This window comes from Triturus cristatus, chromosome 2_1, assembly GCF_964204655.1.
Source record: "Triturus cristatus chromosome 2_1, aTriCri1.1, whole genome shotgun sequence".
Taxonomy (NCBI): domain Eukaryota; kingdom Metazoa; phylum Chordata; class Amphibia; order Caudata; family Salamandridae; genus Triturus; species Triturus cristatus.
This window is the reverse complement of record NC_140581.1, coordinates 312,199,088-312,219,155: the sequence shown is the minus strand read 5'-3', so window position 1 is coordinate 312,219,155 and position 20,068 is coordinate 312,199,088. Positions and strand designations below refer to the sequence as shown.

At 45.4% G+C, this 20,068-nt stretch overlaps 1 protein-coding gene across 8 annotated transcripts in view; it reads right to left on the bottom strand.

The window, feature by feature from the left end:
- GHR (growth hormone receptor) overlaps positions 1-20,068 on the bottom strand; it is a 985,620-nt gene that overhangs the window by 81,760 nt on the left and 883,792 nt on the right. For all 8 annotated transcript variants that reach the window (XM_085631192.1, XM_085631197.1, XM_085631195.1 and 5 more), the window contains 2 exons: positions 11,183-11,294; positions 4,759-4,919 (listed from right to left, as the gene is read on the bottom strand). In XM_085631192.1, coding sequence (XP_085487318.1) covers positions 4,759-4,919; positions 11,183-11,294 — 273 coding nt within the window. The remainder of the gene's footprint in view (positions 1-4,758; positions 4,920-11,182; positions 11,295-20,068) is intronic.

The following is a 20,068-nucleotide window of genomic DNA, read 5'->3' as shown; positions in this document are numbered from 1 at the left end:
CTTGGGCGGGCCAAACAGGCATGCACACTTAACATGTTCTCCACCTGGCTGTGTAGCACAGTCCAGTGGAGAGCATGACTAGGCTCTCAGTCACTGCCTGAGCAGCGAAACAGGCCACTCAGACCAATCAAGGCGCTGCATGAGTAGCGTTGTGATTGGTTGGGAGTGTATAGGAGCCTGGGTGCTTCCAGTGCTGCCATTTCAGAGAGATGAAGAAGGAGGAGAGGCGTGCGGTGGTGGCGAAGGCTACGATTATTTCTTTCTTTTTTTTATCCATTCTCTCCCTCTCCACCACCCAGTTTCTGAGGCAGTCGCCACTGCCAACTACACCTAGTCATGTGACCCAGAATAGAGGCTGCAGGCACGAAATGATTGGGACAAGAAAATGCCAACTTTCTAAAAGTATACAAAAAAATTGTAGAGTTAATCTCAGTCACTGGTAATTACTCAGGCAGCATCCAAATCCATTGCTATTTTGAACACCATGTCAGCACAGTTTGGTAGTTTGCAGCATCATAACCTCCTAGAGGGCATTATTAAATGTTAAAAAATTGATAAATGAGAAAACAAACAAATATTGTTATGGTGTAGTAGAATTATGTAATTTTTAATTACCTGTATACCAGTATGTAAATGTAAATATTTGCAAAGACCATCAAAGAGAACATATTGATGGAAAGAGAAGCAACCCTACAGTTATCCCTGTTATGACAAAAGATATTATTTTTAAATTATCTTGAAGGTTCGGTCTATCCTGATCTTTTTTGAAACTATGATCCCAGATAAACATGCAGGTGGTTGTTACTCTGTCATTCCATTATTAACTAAAAACGTGTCAGACGTTGTAGCACCTCTCAGGTTACGCATTGGGAGACCTAGAAAGGAGAAAAGGGCCTCCACATTCAGTTTGAGGATCAGGCAATTTTGGAGGTTCTATTTGAGATGAGGCAAAGAGATGCTGGTGGTAGCCATGGTTGAAAGTGTACCTCCCGGGGCCCCACTGGATAATATCACCCCAGATCCATACTAAAGATACCTTTGCCATCGGATGACTGATCAGTGAGGAAGCAACTGCTCCAACCTATTAGATCGAAGAAAGGGTCACTATGCCCTGTTGGTCACAACAGCTTAGCCGCCATTCCCTACTGAATGTCCAATCTGATCAAAGTGGTCTTGATCACATGGTATTGATGTTGTTGCAGCTCCCTCACCCAACTGCCGATAGCATAGAAGAAGACCGGCCCATTGTGAGAAGAAAGGTCTGGGGTGAAGCCGCCGAAACGTGTCGGAGAAAAGCGCATCTTCTTCTGCTGCTCCCTTCAGGTCTCTATTGGTGGGGCAGTGGCGAGCGCCAGGGTAGTGTGATGGTGAGTTTTACTAACAGTAGTGTCAGGGTGACGAACTGCATCTGTACTTAGTGGTGTTTCCTTCTCTTAAAGATTCCAAGGGGTCATGCCTGCCAGGAGGAGATATCTGGAAGCCTGGTGATCTACCAGAGTGTGTTGTGCATGGCACGCCAGTAAGCCTGAAGGGCCGGGCACTACCACAGCATGTGCATAAACGTGGCATCCACAGTGCGGCAGCGGGGGTATTCGAATTGTGTGTCTGGTAAATGGCGATTTAATTGCTCGGGTGTAAGGTATACCCTGTGTAATATGAAAAATTATATGTTTTTAAAGCATGCATTTCGGGAGTCATTCTTCACATATTCGACCGCCCACTCCCACTCCTCATGTAGAGCCCTCCAAATTCCCCCTCCCATTTAAGGCAATGGGGGAAAAGAGAAGTAGCTGTCAAGTCTCGTACGGCCTTGTACAAACAGGTGATGAGGTGGCGTCTGGGCCCCATATTCCGAATGGTCAGCCGAACCAGGTTCCCCTCCAGTAAGGTCCCAAAGAACCCTGCATGTGTGAAGAAGCTGCAGATGAAGTAGGAACTGTCCCAGCAGCAGCCCCCTCTCTTCAACTAGCTGGGCAAAAGGAAGAGGGTCTTGCTCCTTGAAGAGGTCACTCACCTCGAGGAGAGAATGTACAGTCAAAACCTGTAAGTCCTGAGCAGTGCAGTGGTCCCGACCCCAGGGGAGGCCGACCAAGGGTAGCTCAGGAGAGTTCAGGAAAGCCGCCTGTGAGAGGCGGTGGATCCTGGCCATGCACTTTAACGCCACTGTCACATGCAGGAGCCATGTAGATACGAGGTCGAAGCCTGGAATGAGCAGCCACCTGAGAGAAGGAATGGTCAAAGGGTCTGCCAATGAAGGCAGGAGGTACCAAGGTATACGTCTCGCTGGATCTTCCCAGGGTGGAGCGGGTAAATGACAAATTTCTCCCAATTAACCCGCAGCCCTGCCACAGCGGCAAATTCCAACAGTGTACCCCAGATGGGCGCCAGGTCATTCACAGTGTCTCGCACAAAGAGGAGTAGGTAATTGGCGTATAGTGCTGCATGGGTCTTATCTGTTAAAGGGATGACTCCATTCCTGGCCCTCTCTACGAAGGCACACAGCAAGTGGCTCCATTGCGAGCACAAACAAGAAAGGGGATAGGGGACAAGCCTGTTGTGTCCACCAATGGACCAAGAACGGGGTAGAAATCAAGCGACCCAGGCACACACTGGAGACCGGGTTGGAATATAATTGTTGGAATAATAGTTTTGTTTAGGCCAGGAGCTGAGGCCATATCCCCTAGCAGGCCAGCACAGTAAAAATATAGCGCCAAGATAAGGTATGGATCGCCTTCTCCAGTTCCAATATAAGGCATGCCACCTAGGGGAATTTACCATCTGTCATGAAAAAGGCGGCATATATTCCGCGAAGTATTGCGACCAGGGACAAATCTGTTCTGGGCAGAGTGGACCAGTCCTGGAAGCAGCTAGCCATACCAAGCGTCTTGCCCAGTATCTTGTAGTCAGTTCCAAGAATGACAATGAGCCAATATGAGGGAAGTCATCTGGGATCTCTGTTGGGTTTTGGGATGGAGACCAGGAGGGACTCACATAAGGAGTAAGGGAGCACCCCGCCTCCACTGCGTACATGGCAGCCAGTTTGAGGGACAGGAGTGACGAAAATAAGTGATAGTACTCCAGAGGCTACCCATTGAGCCGGGAGTTTTTCTGCAGGATAGGTCACAGATTGCCTGCTTTACATTTGCAATGTCTGCATCTAAATTTGCTCCCGTGGCAGCAGAGATTCGGGGGAGTACGACACAACATAGAAAGTCATTCGGACAGACTACGCCTGAGTCTTGTGGCACACTATATAATGCTGCAGAATATTCATAAAAGGCCTGCAGGATGTTTTCGTGAGAGCTGAGTGTGATACCCTGGATTGACACAAGTTCGGTGAAGGGCCGGGGCTCCGAGTCTTGGCGAGTGAGCCATGCCAGCAGCCGGCCTGGCTGATTCCCCTCTCGATGCATCTTTGCGGCATAGGCATAGAAATTGTAGCGACGCAATTCTTCCAGTAAAGCCTCCTGAACCAGTCTTGCCTCTGCTAGTTGGAAAGTGAGGGCAGAGTTCACGTCTGCCGCCTTACTGAGGCCCGCCAGCAAGTCCTTAGCCCTCTCAATGTCCCTCCAGAGGGACCTACAGGCCCCAGAAATCTGAGGTGTACAAACTCCTCAAATGACCACATTGAAGGCATCCCATTCTAACATTCTAGCATTCTGATGGATGCCGTATTATGGTTCTCTGTGAAGTACCGCTTGATGCATCAACGCACCCTCCTTAAGACCCAAATAGATGCTTACAAAACATTCCCTTCAGAATCCTCAAAATAGGGATGAGAAAAGTATTTATTTTTCACTTGAGTTTTATATAGTGCTGGCTAGACCCGGAGGTATCAGAGCGCTTTACATGAGGAGAGTTACATAGGTTACAAGTTACACATTGTGACAGAAGGTACATCAATTACAAGTTACATCTGTTGGTTCATGGCGTGTAGAAGGATAAGGGGGTAATGTAAAAGGGCGACGGGCAGTACATGGGAATCCTCAAAAACTGCAGAATTATTTACTTATTTGATGCACTAATCAGGACGCAGGACATATTGGCACCTTCAACTACTAACTGAAATAAATACTTCTCTAAATCAATCAACAAGCAAATGCTAGAGTCAGTCAAAGTTCACCAGCATTATATACTGAACCCCAAAATACAATCATCTTACAAGACTTAAAGCTTTCTAGATGAACCCCCCAAGCTCTCAAATCAAAAGCCTACATGAACATCTGGATGGATGCTTGCTGGTGCAATATCATTCACACCTCTCGCAAAGTGAATTTCACGGCTTGAAAACAAAATGGCAGACCAATTCCACTGAAAAAGTATTTGTACTCTGTGAACCAAAAAGAGTTTGGTGCAAAGACAGACCAGCAACTGCTTTTAATAATTAGGCTTCTTGGCCGTCCCTATGCACGGATAGGTTGAAATCCAGATATTCAAAGTGGATAAAGTGCTGTTCTGTGTTTGAGTCATTTTTCATATTAAATTACACTGCCAGTTAAAAATGCCCCATTAAAGTGTACTATGTCAAAAGCATAATCTGTTTTCCAGGGTCATTAACAAAAACCTTATATAAAAATACTGAGTGGTAATTTTAATGGAGTTCATGTGAAATAAGGAAATTTGCACAAATGTGCAAGTAATTGCTTGCCTTACGTAAGGTAATTTTATAACTGACCTTTGTATTTCAAAAAGACTTGGCAATTTCTGGACAACGCAAGTCTTCAATGTGCATAAAGTGTCGAGTAAGAAAAGCATTACCTATGTCATCCACACTAAAACAGAAATTTCCAGGTGCGAGGGCTTCAGGTACCAGCTTCAGGCAATATTGTACCCATACACGGGTATATGTTGAGTTGAAATAACAACTATTTTCACCAGCAGATTTGTAATCAGGACATTCTGCCCAGACAAAATCCTTCCTAGAAAGGAAAATAAAGAGGATGAATGATATTAGAATGTGTGCAACACAGTTTATATGTCACAAAAGCATCTGCTGTGCAAGGGTATTTTCTTTTACTCTCAACTGGTTCTTCTTCAAATGTATTTAAAACAAGCATTTACAATGCAATGGTCTCGGCATTGTTAAAGTTAGGGCTATTGGCATTGCTCATGACATTTTTGTTTATGTTTTTAAAACATTTAAAGAAACGGCGTTGTTATTTACAATGTCAATAGCTTAATCACTCTCAAATGCGAGACCTATTGCATTTGCACCCGCACACAGAGCCACACACACAAAGCCACCCACACACACAGAGCCACCCATACAGAGTAACCCCACCACCGTTTCGCTGCCAGGAACTGATCCCCAATTTATGGGTTCCTGGAATATATTTTTTTTATTTCCAGCACTGCCTATTATGCAGGCTTTAGCCAAAACGTACAATGGGGGGTTGGAATCACATTTATATAAGTTTAGGGATACGCGGTCCCCTGAAGCTTTTGAAGTGCCTTATGATCCCGACAGACAGCGTTTTAGGAGCTCAATATGCATGACTAATGCACATCAGTGCGGTGAGGCGGACACCAGCACTAAAAAGCGTTAGTTTAACCCATGGTGCATGGTACTTGGAAGCACAGTGCATGTCTGCAGGCTGTGCACAGCGGGAATTGGCAGTATGTACCAGGTAAGCAAAATATTAGCAAATTAAACTTTTTTGCCCCCCTGTTGCATGAAATTCCACACAGTACGGGTAAACTAAACATGCAGTGGTTATGTATGCCAAATATCATACCATCGCATGATATGTTACAAAATATATAGGATTTTATTTTACCCTACCCTAGCTTTAACTTTGCCCCCACTGTCATAGCAGGCTGAAAGTGAGCTTAATTTTCTTTCCCTCTGCAATTTAGGAAAAGTAAATACCAATCCCCATCTTAAATAGTTTGTCAGAATCCATTGTATGAAACTCCGTCTCTGTCTTGAACTCAGCAAATGGGACAAGTTAGTGCAATGTCTTTTATTGCTCATTCTCCTTCTGCAGCACTATAAGGCTTTTGGGGGGGTGCTGCAACAGCACCTCCCGCACCCCTACTTCCAGTGTCACCTGCAAGCTCCTTCTAACCAATAGCTTCTCGCGACACCTGTTTGGGCCCTGTACAGCAGCCGGCTATATTAACCTTATGAAGTGCAGGGTCCTTGTAACAATGTGTCTGCAGGACCTGCAATGAATTCATAGAGGGTCACCTAAATCTAATTCCAATTTGCGGAGGCTACTCAGCATTAATGCGCCTTACTCTCACCTGTGCGGTGCCTGTGTCTGGGGCACTGACTTCGAGCGCGCAGAGCCGGGACATGGTGGAGCATGGTGGCGGCTCGACTGCAATCCGCGCGCTGATAATCCGAGGCCGCTGCTCACAGACACTAAGTGCCCTTCGCACGGACGGCGTCACCACATGCACAGCCTGTGATTGGGGGAAGCATGCATACAGTACCCGGAAGAAGCCGAGAAACGTCACCCAGCTTCCACCCTTGGTTGGTTGTAACTAGAAACTAAGAGGAAGGTCTGTCTTCTATGTTCATGAAGTTAAAGCGCTCAGCTGCTTGGTAAGGACGTTTGGCAATGGCAAAGTGACTGTGAACATGTTTGCATGAAGACATCCGTACTACCAAAAGGCTGACACCGAATATATTCCACTCCTGTCTGTTTTGATTAGGCCTGCCCTTTTCCTGACGCTTCACATGTTGGATAGAGGATGTGGCCTTATGGCCAGAGTACCTGAGTTTTGGAACTCGAGAACCTGGTTCGAGTTGCAGCAGTGACGTAACATGCTGTGATTCTTGGGCCCGGGGTCACAGAGGGAAAGTTCAGCCTACACGTGTGGGAGTACTCAATGATGTTAGCGCAACGCAAGCACGCACCCGCCCGCTCCTGGCTTCTGGACTTTGAGCCGGCACCAGAAAAGATCCAGGAGCAGAGACAGACGCGCGCGAGGAAGAGAGCAGATATCAGCTGACCGCCGCTGAATAGAAAACACAATACTCATTATCCAATATGTGCAACATACTAGAGACGAGGAACAAGACGCTAATTAAACCCGCATTCATTTGTTCTGCAGATTAAACTTGTGCAGGCAGCGCCAACAAAGAAATGAATAGCGCGCGCCTCACTGAGTCAATTCAACTGGAAACGCCAGCGACAAACATCTGGAAGAGGGAAAGTGTACGCGCGGCCTTTGAGCCGTGAACCTGGGCAGCGCAGAATAAGGCGGCATGTAGCGCCTCGTACTGAAAGGAGGCAGCAGGGGGAGGGAGTCACCATGAAAACCACCGCCTTTCTCCGAGGTGAAGCAGAAATGCCTCGGAGAAACGCAGCGGCGGTTTCCGATTCGGGGGCGTGGTTTTCTTTCTCTCCTCTTGCCATTGGCTGGAATGTTTACATTCCAGAGGAGAGAAAGAATCGAAAAAACACGCCCCCGAATCGCTAAAAGACGGGGCTCCTTTGGAGCGACAAAGCTCTTCTCCAATGGCTGGCCAGCATTTAAGCGGCCAGCCAATGGAGAAGAGGGAAAAAAAGGGGCGGGTTAAAGCCCCATTCCTAAAACATTAAATCTCGCGAGCGAGACTGCGCAAGCGCAGCCTTCGCTAGCCGAGACCTAAAAAGGATGCCTTGATCCTGCCTTAAAGGGGCTCCTTTTTTGGATTTATGCGCTAGTCTGCAGATAAAGCATCTTTTTTTAATTGTTCCTACAGGGACATGCTGAAGCCTTTTATAAAAAATTATAATCAGAATGAATTTGCACATTTCCATAATCATAGATATTTAGACTGTCAATGCAATTGGAGGGCATCAATTTGTAAATAAGGTGACACTCTCATTAGTTGCCACCAGTGCGTAATTTGAGCTGGTGGTTTCTGGTGCTTGGCACCCGCACTTTGTCAATACTGGCAGTTATGATAGCCTGCGCATGGTGGCGCTGTTTGTCTACTTTTATGATAAGCAAATCAAACAATCAGGATACATAAAGAGTGGCAAATCCCCGATGAGGGTCTCAATAAGAAGCAGTGAAAAACAAGGGAAGAGGAGGAGAAAGCACTCTGAAAAATAAGGGTAGAGGAAGGAGAAGGCGGTGAAAAACGAAACAAAAGCAAGAGAAAGCACTAAGAAAAATGGGTGGAGAGGAAGGAGAAAGCAGTGAATAAACGAGGAAAGAGCAGGAGAAAGCAGTCAGAAAAATGGGGACAAGGAAGGAGAAAGCATTAAAAAAGCAAGAGAAAAGCAGGAGAAAGCACTCAGGGAAACAGGGAGAGATGAGAGAGAAATCAGTAAAAACAAGACCAAAGTAGGAGAAAACAGTCAGTAAAACAGAGGACAGGAAGCAGAAAGCAGTAAAAAACAAGCAAAAGCAGGAGAAAGCACTCAGAAAAACATGGAGGAAGGATAGTGATATGGCAGCAAGAGAGAATTGGGCCTGAGGCCATTAACAGTAGTGTAATATTTCAGTATACATTAAAAAACTAGTACCTGCCGCCCAATACTATAAGAATAGCTTAGGTGGCAGGTATTAGTAATTTGCAATATATATTAAAAGTCTGAATTGTCACTCTTGTAGAAATGTGATGGTTGGTTGTGTTGGTACCGTCATTGGCAGCACTGGTGGGTGGGGGGGGCAGTCGGTGGTGCAAGCTGCGGGGTCCTCCTGACAAACTAAGCACTGGACCTGCCACCCATACCTCATTTTCATACAAAAGCCTGATTCATACACTCATTCCTTGTGCATGCTGAAATACAGCAGACCTCATACTGTGGTGATTCTTACATAAATGGAGTAATTGCACCACTGAAAAATGTGCATTTCTATCACAAGCTATTAAATCTATGGTAAAAGACCTGCATATAACACTGTTTTACTAGTTTTCTAAATGCCCAGTGTAAAGTCATTACCACACCAGCTGGAAATCCTGCATAAACAGAAAAAAAATTCACCTAGAAAAAATTAAAAAACTTATGCAGCACAAGCGTAACCTTTTCATACCACCCCGTGCCTGGTTCATTTTTACTCCAACCATTAAGGATCTGTAACTGCTTACTATGAGTTAGTTATTTTACTATGTCAAGGATTAATTTGCTATTGTATACAGTCAGGTAACTCTATAGGTTTATGCACTACAAAACCTTTCTTCAAGGACCCTCGTTTGACCTACTAACCACATCGATCGATCGACTGAATATCGATCCCCGGATAATTGTGCCACAAGAATATCGAGGGACAAACTGTTGAAAGGTAAGTGCATGCATCTAAAGAGGGTATTGATTTACTATTCTTAATTCAACATCTATGCACTTTGAAGATATATATCTTAAAGTAAATTATCAACAGGTAAGCAAGTTAAATGTTCTATACCTAACTCCATATATATGTTCCTTGGTGGTATATGTATGTGTATATATTTTACTTTCGATACTTTGGCCGCGATATTGCGACCTATTGTTATTCTGGAGTCGGTATTCATGGTGCCCACCACATTACTTTACAAATCGTGGCTTAACCACCTTTTTCAAGCATATATTTCAATAGCTACTAAAATTGCAAGATAGACACCTCATCTGTGCTAAGGTCCATTTCCAACTGAATGTGTTAGACCAACTCCAAGATCCCATCTCAATGAATCTGTTGCGACCACTCCCCTACGGCCGGATAACTTCCCACTTGCTGCCTCACTTGAATTTGAGACTACCTCTCATAGTTGGAGGATACCTCAAAAGCATTTATTTGACAGCTTCACTGTGCAAAACTCCCTAAATCGCTCACTGGGATCGGCCTCTGGATTGTTCATTGATACTCATGCCACTGACATCAATTCCATCATGAAAGGTCTGAACAACAAATCATATCGGAAAGGTGTGCTTCCTGGTGTTCTCAAAATGATTGAGTTCCTACTCTACTGAACATCACACACTGGATACAAACAAGTTACTCAGCTCTAGTTTTCACCCCAGGAACCAAAGACTGAATTTCAAATTCAACATTGAAAGGAGATTGCCAACTATTCTGTGCCAAACTAACTCCTGGGCTCACTTGGAGTTTCATAATTTTCCCTTCCTGTTTTTACATTGCAATTGAAATGAGCAAGCTCATAAATTCATTGACTGATCCCTACAACCTGCCAACATTGATTTAACAGAAATATTTCATTCTATTGTTGAATAATGCTTTGCTGCAACAATCCTTTGTTAAATAAATACATCATTACAACATGTTCAAAGATTAGAAGTGCATACTGATTACACTCGTGCAAGCACAATTCCTATTTGGAATGTTTGAAATAAAATTAGCAAATGACTTAGGACCAAATCCACAAAGTTTATATACATGGTATATATTATGGTTCAAAGGGAGGAAGAGGTAGCCATTCATTGGTATCCAAGGCTTCTCAGGGCCTGATTAGTGTTAACAATATCTTGATTGCAGGGAGGCTGACTGGGTAACACGGTTAGGTAAGTGTTTCCAGGAGGACTCTAGAGAACTCCCAAGTCTGGCGTTGCATGAAATGTTATGTTATCAAGATTTGTAGAGTGTGCTATCACTCAGGATGGTATCCTGGCACTGAGCAGGTGTAGTGTAGCCTCGCCTAGGGTGGCTGGAGGGAGTAATCGAAGAGTCAGGTATTCAAATTATTCTGCAACTTAAGCATTAAGGAGGCACTGATGTGTAAAGGGAGGTCATTGGCTTTAGGAGTGATGTAGGCGAAGGCCCACCTGTCTGCTTTAGTTCTGCGTATGCATGAGATGTTTGGTAGTAGGAGTCCATCAGGTGGGAGGAGTCTGGTGAGTTTATGAAAGGAGATCCGGCTATTGGGCAATGCAGGGACAGTGTTATGCAGAACTTTGTAGGTGCGAGTGAGGAGTTTGAACTGTGTTAATTTGTGTAGCGGAGATCCTTGAGGTGCGATGTGATGTATGTGTGACGAGGGAGGTTTGAGAGTGATTCAAGAATGACAACTGCAGTTACAGAGCAATGTTCAAACTGCCAATGAATGTTGGTGAGGTATGTGTTTTTGCCACGCTGTACCATGCTGCAACAGTCTCGTTTTTCTTGTACATGTGTTGACGTATAAGTTGCAGCTCTATGGTATCCAATATGTTCAGATGTAAATGTAGGTCGGGAAATCTTCAATGTCTTATAGAAAAATATTTCCAAAGCAAACATTATTACATGAGCTTTAGGTTGACCTTACCCTGAGGCATACATCAGTTTTACGCGGTCTGTCACGTTGCGTACGTTCCCATAGTTCCAAAAACACGTGAACGTCTCTTGTTCTGGTGATCTGCACCTAAATACAGGTTCTCCTGAAAGGAAGAAAAGGAAAAAGTGAACAGAATACCTTAAGATCTAGCAGTATGAACACAAGAAAGTAGATGTGCAGGACTGTACCAGAGGGCACAGGAATAACTCTACAAAACATGATAGCATTCAAAATTGCCAGTGTCCAAATTATTTGATTTGCACCGTTTGTTTTGCTTGTATAATAGGGAACTGAACAAATAGCTTTTCCTTTCCTGCAAATCGTTTGTTGGGCAACTCGTCTCCACTCACCTTTGAGGTTCTGTGGACCCTGGACTCTGCTGCCTGTTTCTGCTGCCCTTTGCCCTGAAGTGCTCCTGGTCTCCCGCCGCCGCATTCACAACGCCCGCGGCCGCAGTGGGGAGACAGGACTACATGTCCCAGGAGGATTAGCGGGCACACACCACCTGATGCACAGCTGCGCGCCAGGAGGCGCTTAAATTACCGCCGCCGCTCCGGCAGAGCGGGTTTCCTTTCCTGAAAATCGTTTGTTGGGCAACTCGTCTCCACTCACCTTTGAGGTTCTGTGGACCCTGGACTCTGCTGCCTGTTTCTGCTGCCCTTTGCCCTGAAGTGCTCCTGGTCTCCCGCCGCCGCATTCACAACTCCCGCGGCCGCAGTGGGGAGACAGGACTACATGTCCCAGGAGGATTAGCGGGCACACACCACCTGATGCACAGCTGCGCGCCAGGAGGCGCTTAAATTACCGCCGCCGCTCCGGCAGAGCGGGTTTCCTTTCCTGCAAATCGTTTGTTGGGCAACTCGTCTCCACTCACCTTTGAGGTTCTGTGGACCCTGGACTCTGCTGCCTGTTTCTGCTGCCCTTTGCCCTGAAGTGCTCCTGGTCTCCCGCCGCCGCATTCACAACGCCCGCGGCCGCAGTGGGGAGACAGGACTACATGTCCCAGGAGGATTAGCGGGCACACACCACCTGATGCACAGCTGCGCGCCAGGAGGCGCTTAAATAACCGCCGCCGCCCCCGCGACGCGGGATCGCGCGCGGGTAGCGCCGGGAGAAGCCCGGGACAAGGGCGGGACCGTCTGTGGCCGTCCGGGGCCGAAGGAGGCCGGGCTGGGCAACACCTCTTGGCTGTGGACTCTGGGTTAGTTTGGACTTTAATATCTCATTAATAATGAGTAGTGTTTTAATTGCAATATAGTATACAGTCATAAGCACACATAGCGTGTTTTTATTTTTTTTATTTTTTATTCTCGCTTTTTTAGTAATCAGCTATTGTGCCTACAGGGGTTTCTTCTAGTACTGCATCAGTCTGCTAGTCCCCAACTGAGTAATGGGGAAACACACTAAACCCTCTTCGAGTCGTCCTATGACTAGGCAATTAGCTAACTCGAATCCACCGCTGCCAAGTTTGACAGCGATAGATAAAATGTTGCAGAAAACAATTGGGGTGGTTGCTACAGCAATTGAAAATACGGAAAGACGGCTGTCCATTACTCCTGCATTTACTATGGTACCCCCACATGACGGCTCGGCTGATATGTCCACATATCAGGTGGATATGGAAGCTATGACATCCATGCTCCCATCCTTTACCCATTTACCCTGTGCGCAGGTGATTTTAGATGAGCCTGAGTGCACGGAAGTTGGTCCATTATCGTCCTCTTTTGTTTCTATAGTGGCCCCCAAGAAACGGGTAAAGCCAAAGAAAAATAAGCAGAAAACAAAACAAAGGACCTTCAATTCTGCCCCTCTTGCTCCTGGGCTTGCCTCTCCAGACCAGATTCAACACCCTCCTACTACTAACCCACCGGTTTGGGCTTCTAACCTACTACTAGATCTACAATCGCATATTGATCACTCCCTAAACCTTCTCCTAAAAACCCTGTCATCTAAAATAGACAGGTTGGTATCTCTTATTAATACCAAAGGTATAGGGTCACAGCAGTCATATTTTGATCCATTGCTCACCTCTCGTGGTACGGTAGGTAGTATCACCCAAGCTAAGAGTAATAATCCTGTTCCCCAGGGTCAGCCTAGTTCTTGCTCGCTTCCTACTTCCTCCATTTTACCCCAGCCTCCTTTGGCTCCACCAACTGTCCCTCCTCCTTCTGTTGGTCCCCCCACACCCTTGAATGCTCCCCGAGCCTCTATTGTTTCATTAGCTTGTGATCAGCCACAGAGCAATAAGGAACATAGCCCACGGGGTTCTGGTGGGGGTAGGCTTCTTTCTACCATGGGAGGGAACTCAGCCTCTCAGAATTTGGTTAATTCTCTGCCATTCGTACAGCTCCCCCCCCGAGTCTGCCCCGTATGTGATTGTGCTCACAGGAGTTCCTCCTTTACCTAGCACTAAGGGGGAAACTTACTATGAATTAAAAAATAAAGTCACACATTGGCTGTCCAAAAATAGACCATTGAATGGTGCTGGCAAAGGGGAGATTTTGTTTGTTCGTAGGGTTAGTTGGCTAGGGACCCGCCCAAAGGACATTAGTGGGGATTGTGTCTTGATTAATTTTAGGGACCCCAGAGTAGTGGGACACATACTGGATTTGGGTGGGAAGATCAAACTAGGTTCTATTGATACTTTCCATTTGGGGTATTTTTATTCTCATCCCAATGTTCTGAACCCTGTAGGACCCTCATACCCCCACCATCCCTCTCATAATTTTTATTTCAATATCCCGGTTGCCAACCGTTTTGATGTGCTTAGTTCCGTGGATTGACCATCATCCAGAAGGAACACCAAGGGCAGGCACATGTGCTTTGAGGGGAACTTTGGTAGAGAGGTTTATGGTGTGGTGATGGATCCTTCCTTGACCGCATCGGGCACTGGGAGTGGATACACTCCCCTTCCCCTTTCCCATCTGAACAATAGCCCTATGGAAGGATACCCTGAGCTGGGTCCCCCTGTACATACTGCCTCGCATGAGTCGCCTACTTCTCCCCACTTGGAGACCAGTCCTTGTTCCACACCCTCGCGTAGACCACTAGTAGGGTCCTGGAATGTGGCTGGACTGGAGACCAAACTCTCTGACCCTGAGTGGGGAGAGCTAATGGACAAATTTGATATTTGTCTATTTCAAGAAACTTGGCTCCGGTACAGTCCAGCGAGGGTGGGCTACGCAACTTTTTCTATTCCCGCGGTTCAAGGCGCTAGGGGAAGACCATCGGGGGGGCTAGTTATCTGGGTTGCAACCCATCTAGGTTGCTCTGTAAAATCAATTGATACAAAATCCCCCGATATTTTGTGCCTGCTACTTACCTTCCCTGCCGGATATTCGCTGGTTGTCCTAAACGTTTATTTACGCCCAAGTCCGGCACAGTTGGGGTTGTCGATTCTGGGAGCTTTGGACGAGGTACTATACTCCCTTCCTCCTGCGTCGCACAAACTATTAGATGCGGATTTCAACTGCCACTACGAGCCTCTCCTCGGGATCCCTCCCCTTACCTGTGATGAGGATGAAAACTATAAAATCCCTGTCCCCACCATCTACCCGGCCAAGCGTCTCCTCCCCCTAGCCCTCGAGATCAATAAGTTAGCCATCGCACATTCCTTGAGGGCTTGTAATGGTAGACTGTGTCCTGATGTACCGGGAGCTTTTACTTTCAATAGATCCGGGAGTTGCTCGACCATCGACTATATCTTGGTGAACGTGGAATTTTGGGGCTATTTAGCAACATTTTCTGTTATTCCGCGGGTCGATAGTGACCATAACTTACTGTCACTAGAGTTGATAAGTAACCTTGGTGGTAGTGCAGGCTCATATGGCCAGTCGCCACACAATAGTGAGAACTTGGTTCTAGCTGCAGGAGGCAGACGGATTAGGTGGGCAAGGGTTGTGACCGATGAAATAAAGCTTGCAGCTTTATATAGTACTGTCACTCGTTCCCTGGAGGCGGTTTCCCTCCTATTGAGTTCTAACGGGGATATTGAACAGAACCATCTCCTTGTTTTTCAAAACATCCATAAGGAACTTCTCGGTGGCCTTGCTGGTTTTTTCTATAGTACCTCTGTTTCAAGGCCACGGGCCCCAAGGCCTGAGCATTGGTACAATAGTTCCTGCAGACTGGCCAAGACTGCCCTGATTAAGGAGGTAAAAAATGGCACACTGACGAGTATCCAGGTCGCAAGGGCCCTTTATAAAAATTTGATTAAGGAGGCAAAATCGGAGTGGGAGGAGCTTAGGTGGCAAAACATGAAACAAGCACTAGCAGTTCATGACTCGAGGGCCTTCTGGAACATTGTCCGAACTGGTACAGTAGCTTGCAGCCCCGCTATCATTCCTAACCTCAGTGAGGAGGTCTGGCTCGCCCATTTCAAACCCTTATATTCTTTAAGTGACCCTCGGGGAGGATCTGATCTGGTAACCCCGCCCAACGCGATTCCATTGAATCAGAAGGATCAAGAAGACTCTGTGAGTCGTACTTTCTCCCTCTCAGAAATAGAATTGGCTCTTAGTACCCTAGCTGCGGGGAAGGCTCCGGGGCTTGACAGGATTCCCGGTGATCTATTTAGAAGTGAACCAAATATTTGGGCCCCTTACATTCTGGTATACTTCAATGCCATTTTGCAGAGCCTTGAGATCCCGGATACCTGGTTGGGAGCAGAAATTATACCCATACATAAAAAATCCTCTCCCCTCGACCCAGCCAACTACCGCCCCATTAGTTTGATTGACGTCTTACAGAAGCTGTTTGCTCGAGTCCTTTTAACAAGGTTGCAGTCCTGGATGGAGGACCACCAAATCTTAACCTCGCTCCAGGCAGGGTTTCGAGCAAAGGTTTCTACCATTGACCAACTGTTTAGGCTTCAGTTGATCTATTGGAAGACAGTCAGTATGGGAGCTGGTGATCTTTATTTGATTTTTGTGGACCTTCGGTCCGCATTTGATACGGTCCAAAGGGAAAAATTGTGGTTTTTGCTATTGGAGATGGGTGTTCCCCCCTACCTTTGTCATTTATTCAAACGCCTACACCAAGGCACTTATGCAAGGGTGAGATTTGGGAGATGTGGGGAAATTTCAGGGCCATTCCCGGTGGAAAAGGATGTGCGGCAGGGCTGTGTCCTGGCCCCCACCCTTTTCTCCCTTTTTATTAATGGGATGATTGAGCATCTCCTGCGCTCCGCTAATTTGGATTCTCCGATCCTCGCGGGGCGTAGGATACCGGCCCTTATGTTCGCGGATGACACGCTCTTGTTATCCAAATCTTTCATGGGCGTCCAGCGTACATTGGAGGCTTTTTGCTCTTTCTGCGAAAAAAGGGATTTGGAACTGAACCTATCCAAAACAAAATTCATGGTTTTCAGTTCCAAGTTAATCAACTGTCCCCACCCTAAGATGGGAGATGTAGAACTAGATAGGGTTGCCACCTTTGACTATCTAGGGGTGACCCTCAATGATAAAATGAAATGGGGGTCTCATATGGCAAAGGCAAACCTGAAGCTAGCTCAATCAGTGGGGGGTTTACTGAAGGTATTTAATAACACCTCTTCCAAACCTTTGGGCCCCCCTATGGAAATCTATAAATCCCAAGCAAGAGGGGGCGCGCTATATGGCGCTGAGCTTTGGGGGCATTCCATTCCTGCTTCTTTAGCGGTAATTGAGAATTCTTTTATTAGGCGTCTGTTGAAATTATCTGATATATTGGGTAGGGGGAAACTGGAAAAGATTCCTTGGCTAACTTACGTTAAGACCCTGTGCTATGCCATAGGGAAGGGGGACCTTTGGTCCGCCCCGGAAGAGACAAGCTGTACATTATCCAAGAAATCTTTGAGTGAGGCTTTGTGTCTCTATCGGAAGGAAACGCTATTACATTCTTCTCTGGGTAGGCTTACAGACACCTTTTTGGACATTAAGTCCAGCCCCCAGTATGAAACCTTCCTGGATGTTATCCAACCCCCCCTGGCAAAGAAACTCTACATCCAGTTTCGTTATAGTTCGTTACCTTTGAGGGCTTTTACATGTAGATGGTCTAGCATATCTGATCGTTCAAGCATGTGCCCCGCTTGTATTGATATTTGTGAAACTGAGATGCATGTTGTTCTTTTTTGCCCCCTCTATATCAAGGCTAGGAAGAAATGGATTATTCAGCTCTGTAAGTCAAGGGGCCTTAGGGACTACCAGGCAGTCTTTAGAATTTTAAAATATGATACTACCCCACTGGTAGTCTTTGCGATGGCCAAATATCTCTTTTCCATGTGGCTCACCAGGTCCAAAAAAATGATCACTGTCCCACAACCCCTTTGATTCCAGTATCATTATTATTGCATTATTAGATTCTGCTGGTGCTTTAAGATTATTCCGGGCTTTGGTCACAGCTCCAACAATTTGGCTTCTTGTGGTAATAGTTTACCCTTGTTTTTCTGCGCAAATTTTTTAGCTTAAAGTTTTAATGTTTTTATGGCCTGCACTCTATGTATATGTCGATTTAATTGTGTTTTATTGTACAGAATTATTTATGTCTTTTTATGGCATCATGCCGAAATAAAAGCTTTTGACTGACTGACTGACAAATAGCTTTTGCTCCAACCTTAACCTGGACCATTTGACTTAAGTTTTGCACCAGTGGAAAATGGAGCAACATTTTACACTATTTTTTCCTGCCGATTATGTATTAGAGAGACAAGTTAATAAATGTTGCTTCACTTTATAAATGTAAAACATAGGACTTCCTTTTTGTTAAAATCACGTAGCTCAATTTCTTATTTTGGAAGCAGAATAAGTAGTGCAAACGGAATTTTGTTCAGTTTTTTGCCACAACAAATTTTTTACTTAGCCAGGTGTTCCTTTGGGAAGGTGCCTGCAGATTACAACCAAGAAAAAGTAGGACAGTGATAAAAAAACTCAAATTTCTAGAGGACAAGTTCACACATATCATCTATAATAGATCCATATAAATGTATACCGAAATGAAAAACAGCCACAAAACTAACTTTGACAATGTCCTGCCAACCAAGGAGGCATATATTCTGCCAACTGGATGGCAGATGATAGCTACTGGAATGGCAAGTACTTGCAAAGCGGCAGTGGTGAGGCAGGACTGCATTAGGGTTGGAGTGGGGACACTCAGCTTTGCACCAGTAACAGTCTCCAATCACTTGCTACATTTTTCACTGGCGGGGAGAATGCTGTGGACTTCCTGGACTTAGGGAAGGAGGACATGAAATCCATCATGCCCACCCTGTAAGCCTTGGGATTGCCTCTCCTGGGGGGCACCCGCAAGTGAGATATCTCCAGGAATGTCTCGTTTTTCCATTCTGAACTGAAGGCATTTGGACCATGCGCCAGGCAATTCTGCCTGGCCATCGGAATATCAGTTGTTGCACTGTCACACTGATGTCCACTAGTGCCCCACCATTCCTGACCTGTTATCCTAATAATTAAAGGGTTTTCTGGGGGCAGTCACAGTTGCAGGGTGAACTGCTGTGGCAGCATTTAGACTTTAGTGCGCGTAGTGTCTCTGCTCAGCTCCAAATAGGAGCCATCATATTTTTGGTGTAAGTAAAATAGGCTGTCCATGTATGCATTATTCGCAAGTAAATTATGAATGCAGTGTTGCCAAAGACATGGACTTAAAATCTGGCTGAAACCAGGAAAGGGGTTACTTTTCCACAGATTCCCAAAGCAAAAGAACTGCACAAGCCACATTTAAATGAGTAAATAATGTATAACCTGAATGCACTGGGTTTACATTGCACTACAAGTTGAGTTAAGTGCACAAATGATTCCGGCAATATCAGAACGCATGGAATGGATGGCATCCACCAGGAATACAATTATTTGGAGCTAAATATTAGTAAAGTATGAAAAATCTGGAAAATCCATGTGTTTCTAACGTTAAGCATGTGTCAAGTACGCATTGTGTATATTTTGGTCATCAAGTGTTAGAAAAACATGTTTATGTCAGTGTACAGAAATGTCATACCTGTCATATGCAGTACTCACTTACAGCACATAATGCCAGAAAAGGTACTTACATTTGACAAAATATTAGCTAGGTAAATATATGAATGTAAATCACACTTTTCCTGGCATCCCCCTTGATCTCAGTGAATTGACCCATATAACCTTGTTGCAAGTATATGTGTTAGCCAGGTAGCAGAAGACAGTATCCTTTACACAATGCTGAGTTAACAAATTACCAGATCTGTGCTTTACTCTTCAATTCCTCTTTCAGATGGACAATATTGTAATTCATGACAGAGGCCAGGAGTGGAGTTTCGGGGAGGGGGTAGGGCGCGATTGAAATGTAGTTCCTTCAAGATTCTACACGAGCGGCACTGATTTCCAGCTAGCCTGGTGAAATCAATTTTAGTTTGAATTTACTCTGCTGCAGAAGAACCTCACTGTATTGAAGCACGGTTCAGGGACTATGGTCCTACCTTAATCTGAAATCATATTAGGAACAAGTAATCGCTTACATGAGATCTTTTAGTGGTATCCCCTTCTTCATGTCACTGCACAATTAAAACCGATACATGATGATTCTGATACACCCGTCTTGAATTCAGACAAAAGTCAGTTTGCAACGTTTATAGCTGTAGCCCACCTGTGCATGTCTAGGAGATGGAAAACAGATCATGTACCTTTTTCCAATCACTGGATAAAATAAATGGTGTCTATGGTCTGATGTGAAGGTTTCAAATATAGATTGAAGGACAAAGATGTGCCCGATTATATTTGGAAAAAGATCTCCACGATGGAGCTCTGGCTACTTTAAATGACCTCCCACCGGCTGAATCTGTCACCATATTGGGATCACAATCGATCAGATCAGAGGTTGAGGGCAGTAGCAAAGCCGGCTGATTGAAGAAGA